Source organism: Nomia melanderi, chromosome 1 (genome assembly GCF_051020985.1).
Source record: "Nomia melanderi isolate GNS246 chromosome 1, iyNomMela1, whole genome shotgun sequence".
Taxonomy (NCBI): Eukaryota; Metazoa; Arthropoda; class Insecta; order Hymenoptera; family Halictidae; genus Nomia; species Nomia melanderi.
Genome location: NC_134999.1, coordinates 2369695 through 2395738, shown reverse-complemented (window position 1 = coordinate 2395738; position 26044 = coordinate 2369695). Strand labels below are relative to the sequence as shown.

Here is a 26044-nt window from a genome sequence, read left to right as displayed (position 1 = left end):
TAAATAATAGTATTTGAGATTGATATTTGTTTGAAAACATATAATTTAATCAAATTTACGATACGTAGAGTGTTGAACACACCTGGCTTGAAAATTTCAGTGGAAACTACGAAATCTAATGGTATTTTAAAGTTATCATTCAACATCAGTTACTAATAATTTACAATTTCAAAGCGACTTCAGTGCATAATGAATATTGATATTTGGCAATTAATTTTGAATGATTAGTTGAGTGAAGCAGGCTAAATGTAGTGAACCGATTTGTCTATGGAAGTTTTAAAAAATGCCGAACGTGCAAGGCCGCAGGCTATACATTTGAAGTAAGAGATTATAATTAGATAATTATCTTTCGCCTAGCATATCACTATTTACATGTTTATTTATAAATCAAAATTTTTAATTGCCAATAACAAAGAGAAAATTTCTAATCTAATTTTGTCACTTCTGATTCTTGTTTTATTCTGACATGCAGAAGCACTCCTTCAGAAGATGATTACATCTAATCGAACCGTCGGTATGCTGATAGCTTGAAAATCTATTACTGTAGTGGGAATACACTAATTGCACTCTATCAATTCTAGAAGTATAATTGGATCCAGTTGTCAGAAAAATAATTTAATTTGCTATTGTTCTATAAATGAAGTTCTCCTATCTGACTCTTAATAGAACTCGTAATATAGGTATTATCTTATCTAGTCATTTAGCTTTTATTAAACACTTTATAATCATATCTTCACGAAGTTTTAACTTCTTGTGTGTCATTAACAGGAGTTCATATCCATTTAATGGTACTAATACGTTCTTGGCATTCTTTTCTTCTATATGGGCTCATATTAGCATTATATTATGACTGTCTTATTATTTTTGTACATTATTATGAAACTCTATTCAAAGGTATTGATATAATTGAAGTAAAATACAAATATATTAAACACTGTTTGTAAGCAAAATATATAAAAATTAAATACATTGATATACTGCTCCGTATATAAAATTCTAAAGAATTGTATTCTGTATAGATCATTCAATTTTTTACATCGAATATTCGATAATGTTACGTAATGGTATTCATTTATCTACTTAGAGAAATTTTCCTCTTAACTTAATTTATGTGCCTATCTTATTAATACGAATAATATACCTAGTATCTATATTTAAATATCTTTTTAATAAATAATATACTACTTTTAAGTGGTCATCGGTTTTCAAAATGATTTATTACTAAATACGTGAAGTTTCAATTGTGAAAATAAATGTGCTGTCTTAAAAAATTTATTTATTTTACGAGGGAATATGTTATTATGATAAGGTTTGTTTTAAAAGTCAGTTTACTTTGATATTTTTAACTTCTAAGTATGCATGTGCGGTTGCATAGACCTCTATATAAAATTATCTTCAATTTTGAAATCAGTGAAAGTTTCGTTATGTAATTGATACTATTGCTATGAAGAGATATTTAAATAAGTAAAGACAAATAAATACAATACATTTTTTAATTAACTGCTACACACGAGAATATTTAATATTAATCGGCAATTTTCAGATTTCCATACGTAAAGATTAAATTCACGTTCATACTTAAAGGTTAAGTGTGTTTGCAAGAAGGTAAAAATCAACATTTTGCCAAACTAAAATGTACAGTTATGACTTCTTCGAATTATAACATTTATTATAACAATAAAAAGTTATTTTGCGGTATCTTTACAGTTATGTTTAACTTAAATCGAGAGCTTTGAATCCTCTGCTTTTTTAAGTCAGGCTGGTAGAGAAAGACTTATTAAATGGTGAAAGTAGAACAAGAAAATTTACGAAGTTCGTTTAAAAGCAATCATATTTCTGATGTTACGCAAAAGGGACTATTACAGGAACGCCGAGTGTATCGTTTGCATAATAATTGCCCCTCACCTTTTTGTAATAATGAAGTATGTATCGCCAGTGACGGTAATTTATTTTGGATACGTGCCGTGAAAACTCGAAAATGTATGACCTTTATTTATCAAGGAATACATTGGTATGCATGAGTTCGAGAACTATTTGTAAGGTGTCACAATGTAATAGAGATTAATATAAAGTGTTTCAAGGTGGGCGGGATATATAAAAGTAATGGTTGGATAAGTAATACGTGAGTTGCTGCAATAGTTTCGAGAAAGTATGAGAAAAGTCATAAATAAATTTGAACTAATGGTTTTACTGTTTCTCAAAATATTCTCCTCCAGCATTAATACACTTTCAATTATGTCGTGTTAGCACTCTGTAACCGTAAAAATTTAAAACTGTGCGTAAATGACATAAATTCCTGTTTTGAAAGATTCTCGAACCTTCTGCAGCAACCAATGTAAAAATATGTCGGAAAGTGAATAAAGCTGCTTCGTTTGCAGCATTATTTTTGAGATATATATCAGTTCTGATAAACAGTAGAAACGGTACGTAGTGAACAGACATTTTGCGTCCGTCGAATTTTCTACTTTCTCAGTAATGAAACCTAAAATGAAGAAGTTTTATTCCGTTTTTCCAAATTATACGTTTTTATGAACTGTATAACCTGTCTGGTTATAACATCCTGCACAAATATTATTTTAGGGATATTAAATTGTTACAACACTATCAAAAATATGTATTTATATACATTTAAATAAACAAAAATATATTGTTTTCAATATAACGTACGACTTTTTATGAATTTGAATAATTGTAAAAGTGATGATAGTTCGAAAAGGAAATTGCTTTTTCTCATTCCAGAAAGTTAACATTTACCGAATATCACTGAAAGAAACTAATTTTATAGTAATTTCAAAGATTTCGTTATAAGCAAAAAAATGTGGCTTTAAAAAATAGGCAAATAAGCTTCAAAGTGACAAATTTTTGTAACAAAATAATTCTGCCAATATTTCTACAACAGAAAGAAAATGATTAAGCTTTTTTAATGATATAATATTTTACCTTTTTCCTTGTTGCTTTATAAATATATAACTACTAAATCGGTCAAAACGATCCATTCAGATTCTCTTTTTTGTAATGATTAAAAAAATACAGCTGCTTTTCTGTAAAATTATTAATTATCACGATGTTAACGATTTTGATAAGAAATAGAAAACGTTTTCTTGGCATAATATGAAAATTTTTAACTAATTAACAACTCCAGTGTATTAAGTGCCTACCGTTAGTCATTTTGTATTTGGCAACTACCTGTTTAAAAGTCGTTATCCATGAAGCGTTGTAATAAAATAATTTTCGAATTTTTCTGCGGTTTCCATAGTTCACTGAACTGTCATCACAATAATTTCTATGAAACAATTTTCCAATTATTCGAATTTTGACTTGTCAATTTGATACAATTCTTTACAAAACTGTAACCAAACCTACAGTATTCATATTTTTGAACTGTAATGTTGTATCCTCTTAAAATTGTTACTTTACCCAATGTATCAGATAACAAAAAATGAAGTGGATTAGTCAATAATATCCATCTATCTAAATATTTTTGTAAACTTACACGCAACAATCGCCACGTTTCAGAAAACCATCACATAAAACAAGGAATGTTTCCAATTCTGAAACCCTCTTTCACTAGAAAATGTCATTAAACTGAACGTTCGCAATTAAAATAATAAAGATAGAAATCATAAAGATCAAATACAAATTGTGAGCTGCTTTCGAAGTACGCGGAGAAAGTGAAATAGGAGAAAAATTGAGCGCATACCGTGCGCGGTCAGTAAAAAATTGTAGAAAAAGAAACACTTCATCGGCACCACCTCATTAACTATGACAGATTGGATAATAAAGTTCCGTGTGCTTTAATTAATAATTTACTGTTAATTTGTTACTTTTAATTATGATATACGTTTCACTGCTGGACGTGAATATATCGGTTGAACTACCGGGTTTGATTTCAATATAAATCGCGAGGCTCCAGCAGCGCCGATTTTTGCACATCGACAATTCTTAATCACCCGTTACTCGACATCAAAGTAAATACATTCCGGTTCGTATGTACAGATGACGCTAACAGACCCCAAGGCTACCTCAGCCAATTATAGAGGCTAACAAATTACGTGGACATGTATAAACGTTAATTAAAATATCTCGAACAAAAAGAAGGTATCTTTAATGAGTCGATCCTGTTTGAAGAAATATTATACATTCTCGCCTTGCTAAATGTTCCTCCTTTGGAATCGCCGTAGCTTCCGCTGAATCAATATTTTTCTCTTAATGCAACGCTTTGATCGTTACAATTTCGATGGTAAATATTGAAAAAAACAGAACTTGAAGTTGAAACGAAATTTGGAGAAAAACATAACGTATTCGTTGCAATGCGAATTCTCTATATGCATTTCCAATTTATTTTGTCCATATCTCAAATGATCATTATTAATAACGACAATTAATTACTCAATAGAGAATTCCTTTGCTTTTAAATGATTGTATGTATTGTATTGTTAGCTAGTTGCGAACATTATCGAAACACTTTCGTTCAACATTGTTTATGTTATTGTGTTATTGAACTTCATTAAATGGAGCTTCGAAAAAATCATGTATGAATATTTATTAAATATACAACTTTATAAATACGGTCTATTAACTGTAAGGTTTAAACAAAGTTGAATTTATTAATTTTGTTAAATTTATAAATATGCATCATTGTGTTCGTACAATTTTTATTTATTATTAGTGAACTTTTATACATTTATAGCTTAAAAGATTTTCAAGAAAGAATAAACGAGATACTTTTATATAATTTCATTCTATCTTACATTATTTTTAACCTACTGAATCTATCGATATAAAAAATCAGTAAATACCGTTTTACCTAACTTTCATAATTCTTCTATTTCAGAATTGTGTTTTGAATGAACAGTTGAATAAAATATATTTTTACAAATTTGTTTTATTATTACTGAGATTGCTTATTGTTACAAACAATATGGGTATATCCTATAACCACTATTTATTAAATTTATATCGTAAATATACACTGTCAGTAAAAAATCTGAGACCGATACATCGATTAAAAGAGAAATTCTCATTTTTTTGTAAATAAAGTTTATTGGAGAATTTTTGCGCATGATAAATGAATATGGAAATGTGTGTATTAGTCAAATATAAGGATACATAATTTTTCTTATTTTATTTTATACATTTATGAGGTATGTAATAAAAATGATTTTAAATGAAATTAAAAAATTTGTGACATTACATATCAAGTGGTCCAAAACTTTTGACCGACAGTGTATATTTTATATCATAATTATCATGTTTTTGTTTGTTCTTGTTATCATTACACATCATCTCACACGTGTCCGAGAATTTTACGACTCCGACATAAATACATTTCTAGTGTCAATACAAATTGAAAGATGACTGTAGCTTAACGTGTGTATATTACCTATTCATACTTGCAATTAATATCGTTGACAGCGTGCAGGTTCAAGTTCTATCTGTTTCATTTTAATGATGAAACATTAATTCATTATAACAAAAGTACGAATAAATGGACGAACTTCCATCAGCGATTTATGCGGATTTCCAGATAGACAAAGATTTCGAAGTACAAGGTCCCAGAAAATCGATTAGAATTCTGTTTTCTATATTCCGAGGAGTATCTGCGCAGATTCCCGGAATCGTGATTTAATTACGAGGAACATGCTCGCAAGAAGCCACCGGTTATGCGTGCACACCACGGATTGAAGAATACAGAGAAAGCACGCGAAAAATGATGATGAATGGTCGTCTCTAGATTATCCGTCCAGTATTTTAATGATCAGCCAATGCATTTAAATGATCTTGAAAAAGACCAGTCGATATTTATGCGACCACCATCTGAAGTTCGTATGTATCTTCCTTGGGAGCCACTTCTCCAGATTGTTTTGCGAACAACAGATTCTTTGATTTCTCTTGTCAGATATACAACAGGCCCAAAAAATGTCTACGTATTCAGTTTACGGCAGAACGTCGATTATTTGAATTAACCATTTGCCTTATGATTTATTTTTCAACTTTGATCGATCTAATTATTTTGTTAGTGTTATTTATTGAAAAATTCTATGTATGTTCTGTGTCTACATTAGTGTTTATCACGCAACACATATTATTTACCAATAAAAGATACTTCATTTAATTCATTTGAGTTTAATAAAATATTGAAATATATTTACAACAGTTAAGTAATTATAAAATTACAGTAACAAAGTTGTAGAAACTCCTTCGGAATGAATTTCAAATATTTTTAAAAATGTAATTTTATAGTACGTAGATATTAAGTTATAAATTTACGTCAAAATTAATTACTTTTTTCTGGAAATAGATTAAACAGTAGAAATTAACATCAGTAAGATTTCTCTTGAGGTATTTAGCATTATGAATTACATAAATATATCTTAAAAAGCTTTGATTCATATGTGGAGTCCTAATCCGATTTGCAAGATATAAACATGCATTTTTCTAAATATTTTAGAAATCGAACAGCGTGGAACTAATTTGTTAAATGCCTTAAAAATACAAATCTTTCGCAAACGGTAACGTACGATTTTCTGTCTGAAATGCGTATAGAAACAGAGCATTATTTGTTGCTTCACCGATGATCCAGATCGAAACTCTCTTTCTTAATCAATACAGACCGACGCTGTCACCAGAGTTTTCACGGACTTTAGTCCACCGTAACGACTTCATTCACCGAGCAAGTGAAATCGTGCCGGCAGCTTGCTTCCAATTCAACGGCGACAAGAAGTCGGAGGATAATTCACCGAACGTTTCATAAGCGACAAAGTGGCTTCGGTAGCTGATTATTATCGGTGTCTCGAATCAAAGGAAACTTCTAATTTATCGATCGCTGCCGGGACAGCCGGTGCACAGCTAATTAATGTCCTCGCCAGTTTTCAGCGTTTTTTTCTTTCCGCGAGATCATTTTGCGCGGTTCGCGCGACTAGTTAGTGACTCAAATGGAAGCACTTTATAAGAACAATTAATAGGAGGCCGAATGGCATTAATTGTAATCAGGAAATTCGATTGAACTCACGACAGCTCGCCCACTTAGGGCATTCTGTTTTGCATACGTGCACTTTGCACTTAACGCTAGAACTACCGAGCATTTAACATAAATATTACTGAATTCTTCTCAATTTAGCACTAGATTTATGGAACCTGTCAATTTGATGGATATCGAATTTTTTAAACATTATTTAGTAACAGTTTAAGTCGATTTTCATTCGTGCGATTATGCGAATACGCATCGCGATAGTTGAGGAAGAAATCGTAGGCCAAGGGGTTAACCTGTTAATTGTGGAATTTATATCGAGATATCTCTCGTTTTGCGTGCAGTGAAATGAAAAAGTGAAATGTGTACTTATCAAACGCAGGACAAATGCAGGGTTTATTTAAATGGGAAACCAAAGCAAAGCAACGAAGAATAACATATTTATCTGAAAAAATAAATAATCCATAACGAATACATTATATTATTACATTATACATAAGAAATATGTACTATACATACTATACTATGCTATATGTATTGTATACGAAATATATATTATACATAAGAAATAACGAATATTTCCGGAAATGCTTCCAAATTACTTGAAAATAACTAGCGTAAATAACTGGATAACAGTGTAACGCAAAGATTGTGGTACCAAATAATTGATAACTGTTCCTTTTTATATTCGCTGCAAAAGAATAAGTGATACATAAGACGCAGAAGTATTTCGTCGCAGCCAACTTGTTGAAACGGGCACCGTGTATGTATGTAAATACATACACTCACATATTCATAACAATTTTCGAGTTGTGTACCATATTCGTCGTCACGAAGCAGCACGGGGAATTTTAGGGGGGTAGATCAGGGGTGACAAACTGGCGTCCCTTGGGTACGCAAGGCACGCGACCTCGCTCTCCTATTTTCCTGATCCGCTGAGGCGTAAGAGAACAGTCGATTCTATCGACTTATTTGTTTTTGTCATACTTTTTATCTCCCATTTGACCAACTGTCAATCATTGTTTGTACTGGTGTTAGCTGATACACAATTGAGGTAGTCAGTCAGCCGGCTGGCGAGAAAATTCGTTGCTACCGAGCAATAGGGGACATGCAATTTGCGATTGAAAAATTCATCGCTCTCAGCTCGTGTGAAGAATCTGCGGCCCAGGGTCACTGATGACGTCTTGGCAGGACCATATTTGAACATCCTGTATATATCGTTATCTGTTCATCCTGTAGCGACATAAAAAACGTACAGAATTCTAAAAGATTTTTAATATTACAGAATAAAAAAGGTTTAGATATGATTTTATGATGCGAATCTGATTCGTTGGTGATTTTTTAGATTAAGAATTTCAATGCGCGTTAATTTCCATTTATTGCCAGAAGAACTTCAAACTCCAAATGAGAAAACAGAGAATTTAGAGCTCCTTCCTGCTCCTTAATAGCAGTTCACGTATCATAAACCCTCGTAGACTCGAGTAACACAGATGCGAGCAACTCATCTGTAAGTTTGCCCTAAACGGAGAAATGTACATCGCTACTATATATTATCTGCATCATAAAGGCGGTGAATTTATATTGGGTGTCGTTGCAGTTCCAGAGACCACCCTGACATATTGCTAATTATTATGTTCTGTTTGCTACTAAAAATTCGTTGGCGAGGCATTCAAATATTCTATTTTCTGGAAAGAAAACCAAAAACTGTTACGTAATCAGGAGAAAATGAACTCAAAAGTTTGCAAATTTCAAACCGAGAAAGTTCGAAGAATATTATATCCTCTAATTAGATGAGTTTGATTTTACATAAAATTAAATCGAGACATATGAACTTATCTAACTGCCATAAAACATTTGGTCTAATTGTAAGTGACATCTTTTAACATCTTCAAGAGCATTGAAAGAGATTATTAAATGCAGTTTACCAAACCCTGTTTCATTAAAGATAAATATTCTTTTTTAATTGAGACGAGTAATTTATTCATATTAGTATTTCACATATAATTCATATTTCATGATTAAAAAAAATCAGAGGAGTGTAATTTCTGTAATTATTTTGAATTAGATAACCATCTGTCTAATTTTACGAAATATCTACTAAATCCACTGAAAGCCTATTAACTAATTCGTATATGAAAGAATGAATAGTTTTACTATCTAACTGTAAAGCTTCTAAAAAATTTTAAAGAGCTCTAAATAATGAAAGGGTCTATTACGTGTTTTCACTGTATTTTGAAGAACTAAATCTACGTAATGATACATTAAGAAAATAGACTGATAATGAACACTACAGATTACTAATTAATTAATTATCTAATAGTTTGTATTCGTCTTACAAATTATAGCCTACACCTTACATTTATGTATCGACAGATGTAAATGTAGTCATTAGTAACAGTAAAGTAAATGTGATCTTAAATAAAAACAACAGATCAGACTGGTGGATTGAAAGAGAAAGTAATCGATTTCGTCGTAAGTCTATATCATTTGTTTCTACGATTTCAACTTCAAAATAGCCTCAACTTTCCTAAATATATAATACACAAGAAATAAAATCCGGTACATCTAACCCTCAATTTACAAGGTAAATTGGTTTTTCGAAAATGCCGTGTAAATTGAAATCGAGCAATTCGAGTCCACAATGCACACTGAAAAGAAATACACATGTTATAAATTTAACAAATCGATATGGAACAGTATTATTTACTTTTTTAGAAAATAAAAAGTTACATACATTTTTTTACATAAAAGTTCATTTTCATCCAACAAGATTGCGCATGCAATTCACAAAGAAACAAAAAATTAATGTAATTTTTGCAGTTGTCTAACCTGTCCTTGTTGAAGTGAAATGCAAATGCCGTATAAATGGAAGTTCTTCCGCTCTTCAATCGTGTTAAACCGAAATCGTGCAATTCGAGGGCTAAGTCACAAATTTAACCGTCACAAAGGCACGAATGAGGGAGGCCCAAATAGAAATTGTTAAATTTCACGACACGCTAATTAACTGGTAGGACCATCAGGTTGTGTTCATAATTCCGAAAGTGCACGACTGAGGTCCACCTAGCCGGGTTCAAATTTTATAAGTTCCAAATTTACCTGAATGATATACTCATTTGAAAACCTTCGTGCCTGGCCAAATATAAATGTTAGAAATACGTATTTATTTCGAATAGCTCAGCAAAAAGAATAATGAAACATTAAAAGAAACATAAATTCACATCTCTAGTCTAGTCTTTACGTCCACGCGATTCAGTAAATAAAAGCTTCTAGGAGAATATATTTTCTGGTCGTGTAAATTAAGATCGAGCGTAAAAACTACCGCGTAAATAATGTTCCAATGTTCTAATTACACTGTATATGGATTATTAACCCCTTGCCTTATGATTTATTTCTTAATTACGATCGACTCTACTACTTTGTAGTTAATGATTTATTAAGAAAATAAATTTTCATTTACATTTAAAAAAGGAAACAACACTAAGTTTTTTCAAGCTCAGTTTAAAATTTTCGTCACATGTCAGACACGATATTGTAGCTCAAGGGATTAATTTCTGTTCTAATCATACAGTAAAACAGAGACTCGCGTAAAAAAAGTCCGCGAAAATCAAGGTTCAGGTATATGCTTTGCAAAATGACCAGTGCAAAATCTAACCTCTTCTTTCCCTTCGCCTTCCTACTGATTTCACAGTATAACCGTCGGCGAAATATTAAAGTTTCCTCATTGGCCGACAAACCGCTTTATTTTCGTCACTTCAGGCCCCCGACACGAGAGCCCGCCGGCGTTTTACTTCAGTCACGCAGCTGAGCCGTCGATGTTAATCGATTCAACAGAGCTTCCAGCAGGTCGCTATCATAATTTCATATCTACACGAAAAATACGTTCCACGGGCTCCGATCGGACTGGACGCGGCCAGATCGATCGACGAAAAATGCTCACATCCTCGCTGCCTCTCGCTTCGACTGACTGATACTCGTGTCTGTTCCACATTCCTCACGTACGACCATTAACACACTATAATTATACGCGCTGTGAGACAGGGATCGGCATAATCAGCCAATAACCTTGATTTGTCCGGCTTCTCTTAAGATCACACTCTTTTAATTGATCTTTACGCGGTGCTTCAGATCTAATTAAAATGTAGTGATAAAAGTTGAGGACACGTTATTTAATATGAAGGAAGTCGGGATAACTATGCTGATAACTGAGACGTGATATTTTTGCGACGGACGCTGGTGAACGTGTTCGGATAAAACCAACCAGTTAATATTGGAACTGGAATAGTATGAGATTATTTATTCCTGCGCGTGTGTGTTAGTAAGCGCTTTTAACGCTAGAACTACCGCGCTGGACAAAATTACTGGTTTCGATTTTCTGATTTCGCAATTATTGATACCTAAATAGCATTGAATATTTAAAATGATTTTAACATGTTGAATGTCGAGCGGTTTCACGAAGCAAGGTACATGAATTAGAAAAAAACATACAATATTAAAGTATTTTATTTAACTGCGTTACCATGCATGGTCTTGCGAAACGTCACCGTTTTAGGTTTCATTATTTCTAATATGGACACTTTTTCAAATAATCATCGTTTAATCGAGTGAATCATAGTAATTCGATTTGGTTGGGGGTCACCGGTGTTAAAAATAAATAGTTTCGTTTGAATACTATAATCTGAACAAACTGGAAATAATTTATTGATACAATTTTTACACGGTTAACATGTTGTCGATCATATTAAATGCTCGGTGGTTCTAGCGTTAAAGTAATCTTGATATCTTTATGAACCACTCCGTAGGTTTCTATGCGTAGCGCTGTAGGCTGCGATTCTCTGTACTTTCCTGTTCCTTTCACGCGTTGTTATGTATAGAACGTGACTACGTGTGATAATTTTGTGATCGTGTGATTTTCCGATATATAAGAGAGAAATTAAAAGTAACGAAAAGGCTGGGTAGAAAATAAGTATAAAACACTATAATATAATTGAAACTTAATACTAAATGAGGGAGTAGAAAATGTATACAGTGTATCTATAAATTAGTGAAATTAGACTCTGATGATTTTAAAATGTTTTGTCGAGATCATTCTGAATAACTTTTGTTTGTACACGTTATCGTTGATTTTAGTTTTCGAGATATACGCAAACGAAATATATATATATTTAATATTATACATTTTTTTTAGAATGAATTAAATATAAGTTGAATTGGTACGCGAATTGACTTAAATGTAATTTGATAATAAATAAAATAATAACTATAATTTGTGATTACAAATTAATAGTAACGGAGACCTGGTCCCTTAGTATGACCTATATTCAATAAGTTGAGTTATGAAAACTTATCTTCGAAGGAAACTTAACCCTTGCCCCATGATTTATTTCTTAACTATGATCGATACAACTTCATCATTAATAATTTATTAGAAAAAGAGAAAATTTTGATACTCATTCTATGTCTACGTTTACTCAAAACGATTGATAATAGAAAGGTAAGAAATAAATAACATTCAGATTTGTCAAATTTAGTTTACAATTTTCGTCACGCGTCTGACACGATATTCTAGGTCAAGGGGTTAAAAATTCTGAAATTCAGGAAATAAGCCTTTGTCCTATAATACCATATCAGCCTCGTGGTAAAATTTTGAACTGAATTTAGAAAGTCGAAGTGTTATTCATTTGTTTTAAATGTAAATTAAATACTACTTCTCTATTAACAATCGTTAACCTTTGGAGTAAACGTAAACTCAGAATAAGTATTAAATGTGTTCTATTCTTAGTAAATTAGTAATGATAAAATAGTTGTATCGATCATATTTAAGAAATAAGTTACAGGGCAAGGGGTTAATATTATCAGTATCACGGTAAGATTATGTTTTGTAAATCAATGAATAACCCAATTGCCTATAAGCTAACTGTAAGCTCGAAATAATATATGACGTGACTAGCAATTTTAAATTCCTTATCCAGAACGTGAATATTTCTTATGCAAATACAAGTTCAAAAGTTGTTCATTATTTTGCAAATGGCAGCTTCCACTCGAAGATATAGCCAAAAATGAAAGGCTAGCTTCCGGAGAGAACTGTTCAAACCTCAGTTCAACTAACAATACGTGCTCAGGCATATTGCAGGTACCCATATTCAATAAACATACGTCTGCTCAGTACTAAATTTTCCATTCGAGGAGGTGAGGGTGAGGAAAGGTCAGGCCAACCATTATACAAAAGGGATTAACTCCCCAGCAGTCATAAACCAACCTGCCAAGCATCTAGCTAGCGGTACCGTGTACCACAAAAACTCAAACTTTGAAAATGTACTTACACCCGAAGGTTACATGTTCCACTTTCACTTTTCTTTAGCTTGATCAAACTTACGATTATAAACATTTCCGAAGCTTGTATAACATACTCCCATTATGTCTAATATTTTATCAATTCGATCGTCGCGTCGATTTAGAACCACACTGTAACAAACCGCATCGACAAATATTTCATTAACTTCTTCCCCTGTAATATCGAGACAGACTCGTGGTGAAATCATAAGATAAGAGGTTAATAAAACAACCCTCAAATAACAGGACACTTGAATTATACGAAATTTCAAATAACACGGTTGAAAATTGTTCAATAGCATTATTTTTCGTTGTTAATTAAAATGTTGTATAGTTACAATAGGTACATAGATATATAAATATACAAGTACTTAGGGAGCAGTGTCTTTAAATTATGTTTTCTATATCATTCTTTTTTCTTTAAATAAAAATTTGGAAATGAATGTCCATTTATTTACCACTACATATCTTTATAGACGTTTATTGTCCACTCCATTGTATCGTTCCTAGAAAAATGGATGTTGAGTCACATAAATTTTTAAAATTAGATCTCTAAAATCTGAAATTTAGGATACGTATTCACATAGTTGAATCAATCAAAATCGACTTAAATTGTTAATAAATAGTGTTTATAAACTTTCATATCCGTCAAAATAACGGGTTTCGAAAAGTCTATTATTAACCCTTTGAGTGCCATTTGTAATCGTTAAAACTCTTTTGAAAATTGCCATGCAAATTTTCCGAGAAATGCTTACCTTATGGAAAATGTCTATAAAAATTGAACTATTTATATCAACTTTTGGGGGCCGTGTTAGTTGCAGAAATTAATAAAGTTTTCGAAAAGTATTTTCAGCAACGCTTATTTCGTTAATGGACTAGAGTGTCCAAGAACCCAGTTCTCAGTAACACAGTAAGTTTCATTTCAATTGATTATGTATAAATAAAGTATATTGAAGTTTATTCAGATTGTTTCACTTTCATATTTATGCGGAATAATAATATATTCACCGCAATGTTACTAAAATCCTCTCTGTTCCGTATATTGCTATGGTGTAAGGACTTTCCGCATTTGTGCGAACTAATAAACACCGGTTCTGGGAACAAAAATAATTACATGCATACAACTGTACATATACATTGAAATTTCGAACTGTCACTTTGTTTCTAGTATAACAATAAAAATGGAATGGCCTTGAGATATTTGAGACAGCAAACGCAGTTAAATTCTCTCGAAGACTCGGAAGTTCAAACGTATTCTGTCCTAATATTTATGTTACTACAGAATTCTTTAGCCATCTGGTTTTAATCATTTTTAAACTGTTTGGTGACAATTGTTATGTTAAATGATTCGTCGTTATTGTAAGTCCTGAATCTTCAATTTTTCAATTTCTGTTCGATTCCACAAACTGTTCCACAGTAAACGTGTTAAAAAGAAAAAATAAATGACACTAACGCATTCCAGGGTGTAGCAACTCCCCATAGGTATTATGTCTTTAGAATCACATAATCCTAATGCAAACTTAACACTATCGCTGCATTTAACTGCTAAGAAACCTATTTCATTCTGAAGTGACTCCGCCCAGAACATCCAATATCTGTGATGGCTGCAAAATGCTGTAATGTGTAAGAACAGAAGATCATAAGTGATATACAAATATATAGGATATTGAAAATCACTGTTGTGTATATACACTGTCTGATAAAATTATAAGCTTACTGTTTCTTTACAGTTACTTTAATCAATAAATAACTATTAAAAATAAAATGTTATAAATATTTATCATATAACATACTGTTAATGCTTATAGTTTCAAATTACAATAAAATTATTTTTACAATATCAAAGGTGAATATTAAATATATCAAAATATGTCGCACTTACTAAATTTTAAAGAACAAAATTGTGAGCACACTTACAAACTGTGTTATACCGTGAAATTAACAGCACGGTTAGTGACATCAGTCACGTGACTAACATCTGGAGTGTATATATGTTACGGTAAATGTGATTAATTCGGTGATTATGTATAATTGCCGGTTTTTACATATAATCACCACTAGGTCTGGTAAATGAGATGAATTTCTGAATATTTATCAAATTAACCGGTGAGTTTATATAATTCCCAACTCGTAATGGCGAATGTGATAAATATCTTGACCGATTAAGCCAGTAGAATACAATGCAGTTTTTTTAATAGTTCCTAATCAGAAGGATAGTTTTTCGTTGGACACTATGACGCAAGAAGCTGCGAATAACAATATTTTATAATTTACAATTAAAAATTCAATAAATTGTTATTTTAAGTCACATGGATGTAGCCTGAACGAAATTTGAATAAGGGACTGACATGTCTTGTCAAATGAAAGACCTAAGTAGAAAAAATAATTTTATTATTAGAACTCATACAAAACGATTACATATCAAAAATAAACTAAACCCATATTCTAGAGAAAAAAAAACATTTTTCCAAATAACGTTTATTACTACTATTACAAATTATTAAATATTTTAAGTTTACTTATTTAGACATATTAGACTGTTATGACATTTGGAATTACAAAGTTTGCCAGACTTTTTGACAAAGTCTGATCGCGACACGTGTGCGTTCGGTGCTCGCCAAAGGGACCGCGTAAGAAAAACAGAGTGCATCCGATATCGACAAAGACCGCCGATAACTAACAGTAACGGACTTTTATCACATTCGCCATTGCGAGTTGGGAATTATATAAACTCGCCGGTTAATTTGATAAATATTCAGAAATTCATCTCATTTACCAGACTTAATGGTGATTATATATAATAACCGGCAATTATACATAATCACCGAATTAATCACATTTACCGTAACATATATAAATCGTGTAATGTATGTTGCCCAGAAAGTAGGAAATATTCTCTTTTCCCTAAAAGTATGATATCAGTTGTGAAGTACCATCATCCACGAAAATTGAACTTCAAGAAGAAACGTTAAAAGTTCCACAAAAAAAAGAAGCTTTTACTTACAGGATTAAGATCTCAGCACTCTTATATCTACGATTTAATTATTTACTTTTAATCGTAATCAGTAAATGTATTAACTTTAATTATTTTTAATGCGAGGAAAATCGAAATTCTATTTGAGTTTTTTGATTCTACTAATTTCTTCAAACAGCTGTACTATTTCTTATTATTAATACGTTTTGAGTCAGTCGACGAGAGATGACGCAATTTTGTTAAAAAGAACTTTTACATCATAAATATCATTAACACCTAACAAAAACATATATATTTATGATAACGAATACGTATAAGGAGGATAGTTAAATAGGTTTCTCTGTAAGATCAAATGTACCACTAAAAACAATTGAAAATATGTATATTTGACAATGAAAATAAGATCGGGCCATCTTACTTGCGAAACCACCTTGCCCGAAATTACCCTATATTATCACTGCATATAAACATATACACGTATTGTATATTATATTGTATATTGATTATTATATTATATTGAGTATAATTTCGTATACAATTGTATGAATATCTGAATATTTGCAGTGCTGTGTATGCTTGATTGAATCAGAAATGTTATTCATGAAAAGTACAAACCATTGTCCGAAAAAGGAATGTTAACTATAGGACAGCTAGGCTGTATTCTACGCCCAAAATTCGGTTTAAAATTTACAGAGCCACTGTCAAATATTTGACCGTAATCTTCTGCATCAGTGTGTATTACATCGACGAACAGGGCATCTTTGACATTTAAATGGTCTCTGAGGAATAAGGGGTCAGCGAAATCCAAACCTGTAAAAAGTAATTTAACATGGTAAAAAAATATTAACATATGATTAAGAGACGTATGAATATCTACGTGTAACACATGTTTTACATTCAATTATGTTTGTCTTAAATGATTAAAAACTACTTTTCGAGAATCGTAATTTAATGTTATTGCCATCATTGTATTAACACTCTACAATTTTTAATATTATAATCTACAATCGTTTTCGTTTAAAATATCATGTAAATGAAACATATCGTTTTCTTAATGGTACTATAATACACGATTCTATTGGACATATAATCAATTTAACACGTTCTTTGTCACGTCTACCATTTGTGGTACACGCATAATCTTTGTAAGGAAAGCTTTTTTGTGAAACATGTGTCAAAGAATAGCAGTACACGTCGCGAAGCAGCGAAAATGTACAAAAATCATATTAAAACATATATAAAAGTCACCAAGAACTTGAATGTAACTTAATATTTCACTTAAAAAGTCAGTGCACTTTATAAGGAAGATACAACCGAAATTTCCAGTGGCACAGAATGTGTTAAATAATACATTTATTACCCATGCCACTGTAAAATTTTGGTTAAGTATTGTTTGTTGCTTCCTCCTTGAAAATTTTGAATTATTAATGTCCGATAACAGTTATAATGAACGTTGGATAAACGTGTCTGTCATATTGTACTTAATCGTAGAATCAGTTAATAAACTTTCAAACTTGTTGTTCTAAAAAACGAAACTTCATTAACACTAAAATTACCAAACGGGTCAAAATGACCCATTCCTGATTTCTCCTTTTTGCAAATATTCAAAAGATAACAGATGTTTTTTTGAGAAATTATTAAAGAAATTGATTTATCAATACGCAAACTGAATTGTAAGTCAATTAAAGCTTCAATAGATGCATTCTCGGAGTTATAATAGAAGAATTTTAAAAAGTCAATTTAACTGTTCGATAGTTGTAATGTCAAAGGGAATCACTTCATCGAACAATTTGCTCTGTTGACAGTTATGCGGAAAAATCGTATTTAATAATTACATATAAATTCATACGTACCTGTTATCTTGTAAGCAAGAAAGACCAAATGCTCTCCTACACGTGCAACAAGTTGTCCACTCAAAGAATGCCCAATAAGATGCATGCATTTCGGTTGGTTGACACCAGCATCATACAATTTATTGAAAGTACTAGCTTCAGAGATATTGTTAACCTTTATCACACTGATCAAATAATTAAAATCTATGAGCTTGCTATAATCAATTGCGAAGACTGTTGTATTCGTATAGTTCATATAAGCTGTAACAATTGTTATTAAGGATATTACACCTTTTGCACTCGAGAGGTGATGCTCAGTCTCTACTTGATTCGACATAGGAAAATTACAAAGTATTACATATAATATTAAGCTTCATATAACGCATCAATACGTGAATTATTGTAATAATATGTAATGTCAGCTACACACTCTGTACACAATATCATTTTTAAATTTCATTTATAAAATTTGTTGGATGACTTGCTATATTATTAACATTCATATGCGACGAAGAAACCGTCATTGTGCATTTCAGGTTGAGAGCAATTGTTAGAAAAGTATAGCACGTATATATAATATATACATAGATATCGACGTATGTTTTGTTGTTCTGGGTAACGATTTTGTTATTAGTGGTTTGTTTGTTTTATCCTTCGTGTTAATAGTCCTGTTGTAATAAGATTTGTATTCTATTTAATAAATAAAGAAGTGTCATTATTTAATAAACCCAACAGTAATGTTCTATTTTGAAATATTATTTACCTTCGCATACTTTACAATTACATTATCGTACAGTTCCAAACACGTGTCGTACAACGTGCGTCGTAAAAGTTTGTATCATTTACTAAACTATTGTGTTTTATTTCGTTACGCCAATATTTAAGTAAACAAAAACACTTTATCGGAAACTTTTGTCATTCTATCTGCCCATGCTTCAATGACAAAATGAAAAAATTTTCTACGAAGTATCAACGAAATATCGCAAAGGTAATATATGATAATGCAAAATAATAAACATTTTATTCGAAATAACTGTTTTGTAGACACACTAATGTTAATTGTTTAATTCCTGTGATAATAAAATATATTCGTACATTTCGTATACTGAAAGCAGAAATTGGAAAAGTTCCAAAAATAACTGTTTGAAACTGTTATATGAATGGCTGACTTGCCAAATAGAGTGACTCCATAAAACAAAAAATGGAGAAAAGTGATGCAATAACAATCCAATAATTTTCAAAATTTCCCTTTAAATAGAAAATTAAATAATCAATATAGAACGTATTTTACTTCATTATTATAGGTGTAGCTTTAATCTAAAGAATGTGTAAAATTTATAAAATAGTGTAACTCCGAAGTAATTTTTATTATTACTGCAAGTTTTGCGTAGGCAATAAAATTTTTGTTATTTCATGGTATCACACTCAATAATAAAAGAATTTATTTTTAATATGAAAAGTCGAGAGACAATGAAGTGTTTTAACGATAAAATCTTAAAAAATTCTAAAAGTGAAGTTAATTGACTTGACAAGTGAATCATTCATAATGTATCGCTTTCGATTCTTAAAACAGTTATAAAGAACCGAAATAAGTAGGTATATTGATTTCAGTTCCTGTTCTGAAACGGTTCTATAACTATTATTTTTCGGTTCTTCATAACTGTTCCAAGAACCAAAAAATATACAATACGGTACTGTACGGCCATGTACTCGTGACTAGTTGCTTTAGTAAATCGAAACCGCGATGACCGGTATGCTCGGCAGAAAATTAATGTCGCGAGGACTAGTTAGAGGAATTGGTGGTATGACAGATGGATGGAACTAATAACAATACTTGTGACACCGTGAATAAGTTCTTATATGTTTTAATGTAGTCGGCTCAATATTTACAGAATGACTGAGATTTTCAGGAAGCTCCAGCTTCCTCGAAGTCATGTAGCTATTCGGAGGAGGATCTGCTACTGGGGGTAGGAAAATACATGCTTATTGATAAAAATCTTGATAGAGATGGAAGAGTACACCTTTGCTGGTAAAATTAAGGGTAAAGGTCCCCACACACGATGCAGCCAGCGACGATGAAGGTATCGCTACAAGCGGTGGGTTTGAGTCTTCAAAAGTTTCATGACACATGTTGCACTCAAACAAAAAGTGAAAAAGCCTAAAACTCATCGCTTGTCGCCGCATGTTTCAACATGTATGGGGGCCTAAACCTGTTAACCCTTTGCACTCAAGAGGCGACTCTTATTCGCCATTTGATGTGATACACCAGAATGATGAACATTAAAATTCAATATTCAATTTTGTATTAGGTATCGACATATGAAGCTTAGAAATAAATTACTTCCAACCCTTAACTTATGTAAGATTTACTTTATGTTACTTACTAACAGTATTATCAATATTTCAAATATTGTGAAGTGTATACTCGTCAAACGCAGTCAATTGGTTAACTTCTTAAGTACTGCTCTAACTGTCGCGCGTGGCCGTCGGACGGATAACGGTTTCCAAAGTCTTAATGGTCGTAGGTAATAAACTTAGAAGGCCATCATACACGCCGAAATTATTTACTTTACCGTATTCTGTATCAACTTTCAATAGCTGCTTACCAAATTTTTACTGGGCACTTTCGGGAAATTTTAGCTTGTTTATTGCAACCTAGCAAGCTTTCCGATTCATTGCTAAAATGGTTGTACGGTGCGTCAGGCGAACGTACAATATAGTTTAACTTTTTGCACTCCACAAGTTTTTCACTAGAAATACTCAATATTTGCTATTGAGATGTAGATGACATTTTCTGAAATTGACTTGTCGAGAAATCGCACATACATCGAGGAAGAAAACTATTTTTTTTCAATATCTTACATATTGATACATTATACAAAGTTTCATATTAAATATCAAATTTTACAATTTTGTTATGTCAAACCGACTGAGAAGCGCCTCCGGAGTGCAAATGATTAATATCGATATCACATCAGTTCTGAAGAACCAGAACCAAAACCGATATAGCTCAGAACCAATATAGTGGAACCACAGAACTTACGTCCTAATTGGCTCCGAAGTCGGCGACGTAAGTCGAGAAGAACATAAATCGGAATACATAGATGAGACATGTATGCATATATGAGAACATACATATTTGTACATGAATTTATCAGATTAGGAGATAGATTTTCTTTTAAATGTGTAAAAATGATAGAAAAGATTACACTTAACGAATGTCTACGAAGAACCGAAAACTTTAAGAAACGAATTCACAATTGCTTCTGGGCAAATTTATTTTTTAGTTAATCTCGAAATCTTGTATTTCACTATCAGAAGGTTATACTATTTCTAATTTAGTTTTTAAACTTACAGTATTTCTTTTTTCAACGATATAATTTAAAGACACCTGACGCTGTGGTGCCGTTACACATACATAAATAAATTTTCGATTAATTGCACTTGTCTACTTAAATTTACTGTAGATATATTTCTATATGCTTTTAAACTGTGTATAAACTATATGCAGGCAATGATTGAAATTATGAAATTACTTACCGATTAAAGCTCTTTATTCAAATAAGTTTCAGACTGATTCAGTCGAAACTAAACACGTAGAGCGAGAAACATTGGTTAAGAACAATTGACTACCGAGTTACGTAGAGACAATGTAATTGCGAAACGATGTAAATCGGGAGGATGTAATTCGGTGCTCCACTGTATACCGAATAACAGTTATGACTTATTTCGGTTCTTCACAACTGTTTCAAGAACCGAAGTCGGTATCATAACCGATTTCAATTTCTGATTAAAAGAATAAGTGTCATATTTCATATTCTCACATTAACATTTAGGTATTGCACGGATAATTAAAAGCTACTATTTCAAATGCGATTCGAAACTGTTAGACAAATACTCACTTGACAGCGTGAGACTTAGGAAAGTAAGCAAACGAAAGTTCTTCATATTAGAGAAGACCTAACGAATGGAGTTCGCACAATCTCATCGTAAGTACTGCCATTTCTGTTCTTCGTCAATGATATATACATGTAAGACCATTGAATAATTTATGCCGCGTCTAATTTATGGAATGTAGTACTATCTGTTTTCACGGGAATCGTGTATTTACATTTATTTCAGAAAAAAAGGAGTCACGTGGTTTTATTTTCATAACGTAACGGACTGTTGATCTTTTGGTTAAATGCTAGACGAGACTCTTTCACAATACGTTTCTTAATTTGAATAAATAATGCAACCGAGGTAAAAGAAATAATAATAAGAATGTATTAATACATTCTTCTTTTATTATATATGGTGACACCTCGTGGCAGTGATCGGTTTGTATAATTTATAAATTACACGGTTCCATTCTATTGTGTCGTATAAAAATTTCATTGAAATGTTATATTTTGTTCTCGTAATCTTTTGCCTTATTGATTACTTTTGTAACTACCATCTTGCAATTTATATTATCTTGAATAATTCACTAGAAAAAGAAAGAATTCTACGTTTATTTGTAAATCTTTGTTTACAGTAAAAGTTAAATGATCAAAAGTGGAAGATCAATTTAATTTCGACTTTAAATAAATAAAATGAAACTTATATTTGTTAGAACCAGTTTTAAAACTTCATCACGAGTCCCTGTTACTGTCTGTACTGTTCTATGGTTGAAATTTGCTTTGTCAAATGCAATCGAAACTCTTAAAATACTTACGTATTGGCGCAAAAGAGATCCATCCAATAAAAACAAGCAAGCAAAAATGTTGCATGTCAGAGGGAATTCAAGAAATAATGTTCACAAAACGTTACTACAACTACTGCTATTTCTATTGACTGTCGGTGAATGTATATATCAATTCAGTAATTTATGCTATATGTCTTTTATCAAACATACATAAATACATTTGATTGACGAAAATCGCACATTAGCATCCGCTTAAAAAGTGTAACGCTGCACTTTTTAGTAGTGATATACTGACTCTTGTATAGAGACCTATTACAATATATCTATAAATAGAAGAATATTTAAATACGTTAAAAAATAGTTTAATACTGGAATAGTTGAATAGTCGAACAGTCGAATGGTTGAATAGTTGAATAGTTGAATATTTAAATAGTATTATTATAAATATGTGGGAATGGATGTATTTGAGTCTGTGCAATAGATGAATGACGCGACTGTGTGTGTGACCGCGTTCTGAATGAATGTTCAAAGCGTTGGAATATTCTAGATTATATTGATTTTCTCTGTATGTTAATAATGTTCGTTTTTTTTATGAATCTAGAATATTCCAAATATATGTGAAGTTAATGCATGGCAATGAAAGAATGTTCTAAAAAGTGTGTGAGCGAGACAAGAGCATCTGAGTATATAAATAGTGTATGCGTTGTTTCATTTAGTTAGTGTTTTATTGTGAGTTGTCAAGAAATAATCATACTGTTTCTAATAAAATTCTCTTCCTCCTACAAATATATAGTAGTAACACTGTTATTATTTACTAGTAATAAATAGTTAAAATTAAAATATATTTATGAACATGAATGTATCTACAGGTGTATATAAGAAGGATAGTTAATCTTTCGTTAGATATCAATAATATTTATGTTGGAACAGTTCTTTTAAAAAAGTGACCATCTCTCTTCGACTTGTCCTATGTAAATTCCTTCGCAATTCTCGAAGACGACATCCATTGCTGTGACTAATTGTTTGCAATTATTAATGTATATCTGAGCGGTTTGGCCAATGAACTTGTGCGGCAAGTCAATATCCATGAACATTTTATGTTAACATCCGTATTAAATCACACGCTGCTGGAATAACGTGATCACTCACGGGACTGGTTAATTCTAGGATAAGCTTCGATCGATTAAAGGTTGCGAAATGGATTTCTGGGATCGCATAACGAGTCATGAACGTAAAACGGGATGTTGCCTACGTTCGGTATCTCTATAAATTTATAAGCGTCAATGTACAGGGTGTCTCCTAGAACAAGTGCATAAATTGTTTTAATACGTGTTTCCTGTATCATACATTTTATCTGCATTGTAATTTTTATTTTAAATGTGACTGCTGAGATTAATTGAAAACTAGATTATTACAAGTGTTTAACAACACTTCCGAATGATTACAAGTCTTATTTGGATTTATTTGATACTCTTCATTTTGTAGAGTTACACGTTTTGGAAAATGTACAAATTAATATTATAATATATTATTATGTTATATTATTATATTATATACATCTTTTTTCTTTTGTAGCATTTTTACCACAATTTGCTTCTAGGTCCTGCGTCCTCTGTCAGTTCACTAATAGCCCAAAAAGCCAGCAGTTTGTCTGTAAGGTCTCACGCATAACGAGTTCCAACATGCCACAAATCTACTTTTACCAGAAGTAAAAGGCCTAATGGTTTGATTCTATCAATATCTTCAAAATCCTCGAAATCCTTATAATCATTCTCACCATATATGGAACTGACGCATCGGCGGAAGGCAAATGGAGCCATGTTTTAATTTTATCGATAATGAAGAAGAGTTAGCGTGGAACGTGCAACAGGATGCAGGGCATAAGCGTTCAATCAACTAATGAAACGATGGCAAACTTGTGTTCAGTGCTCCTCCACGGTTGCGTTTATTCCCGAGCGGCGCGTTTCTAAGCAAGTAATTTTATAAATGTCATCTTATTATAATTTCATAATTGCTCTGTGCAAAAAAGCCTGCGCAAAAAATAATTAGTAAGCTTGTAATACTGATTTTATTAACGCGTGGAGGTGATTCCGACTGGAAGAACTCCCGCTGTTAATTTTATGAATGTGATGAAAATTTAATACCACACAAGAAAAGAAACGATTAACAGTTATGCTATTATTAATATCGTTGCGGGAGCAAGATGTTACTGTTCCGTACATGATGCGTGCTGCCCATAAATTATCCGCGTTTAATATATAATTATGATCACGCAAAAAACAGTCGTACCACGTAGGTATTCCGATATGCGAGAACCTTTATGTAAATATCGGGCTTAGAAGTTGAATTCTATCTGCTCAGAGCTATGCCTGTCGGTTCTGTTGGCATTGTTTGAAGTACTGATCATTTCTCCCGCGTTTCGTGCGCTGGAAAATACCTAAAAGCGTTCGCATCCTTCAATCGCGGCATGTGAGAACCTGTGATTATGTTTCTAGCAGAACTTATTATGCTGTACACGCTGTGTGCGGTAAGAATAGATAAGTATTCACTTCTGCACATCTAAAGGTTGCATTTAAATGTTTAAATGCAAATAAATTTGAAATCGTGATAAACTGTTGATTCGCTTCTGGATTATTTGATATAGGAATTCTTTTTACACAGGGTGGACCACGAAGAGTGATCAGCGTAACTCTTCGTGGTCTACCCTGTGATATATCGACAACACTTGCAAGAAGTGCCAACGGCGATATATCGTTGCGTATATGATGGCACCTTACTATTTGTACCGCGAGAGAACTCAGTCTCAAAATAAATTTATAAAACGTTATGAATGGTTCAATTTCTCGTCAGAAACTTGATATGAAATGTTCCACGAATTGTTTACGAGTTCAACTTTTCGTTATATTCCGTGATGATTGGTACCGAGATTGTATATACCATATAGCGATAAGGTAGAAATTCGACATGTAGGATTTGCTACAGATAATTTTGTAGTTACTTTTTATAAGTAGTTTTGTAGCAATTAATTGAAAATGTAATATTTATGCTTTATACTACGTGTCCTATATCAAACTAAGATCAAACCATGGTTTTTATGATACACATATTATATCTGTTTTGCGTCAAAGCAAATGAAAGTTACTCGCATGGAAAAGTATCAGAAACCAAGTATAATTGTTAACACTAACCGTACCGCGAACCGGTCAAATGACCGATTTTATAATTGTAAGGGAATTAAAAATTCTGTGTTTTCTTTCGGTTATGTAACTTTA

At 31.9% G+C, this 26044-nt stretch overlaps 1 protein-coding gene across 1 annotated transcript; it reads right to left on the bottom strand.

The window, feature by feature from the left end:
• Positions 1-14304: 14304 nt before the first annotated feature.
• LOC116429968 (pancreatic lipase-related protein 3-like) lies at positions 14305-24592 on the bottom strand. Its single transcript, XM_031983580.2, has 5 exons — positions 24438-24592; positions 18128-18321; positions 16890-17084; positions 14754-14914; positions 14305-14394 (listed from the first exon to the last, which is right to left on the bottom strand). The coding sequence occupies exons 1-5, from the start codon at positions 24590-24592 to the stop codon at positions 14305-14307; spliced, it is 795 nt and encodes a 264-aa protein (XP_031839440.2).
• Between the last annotated feature and the right edge of the window lie 1452 nt (positions 24593-26044).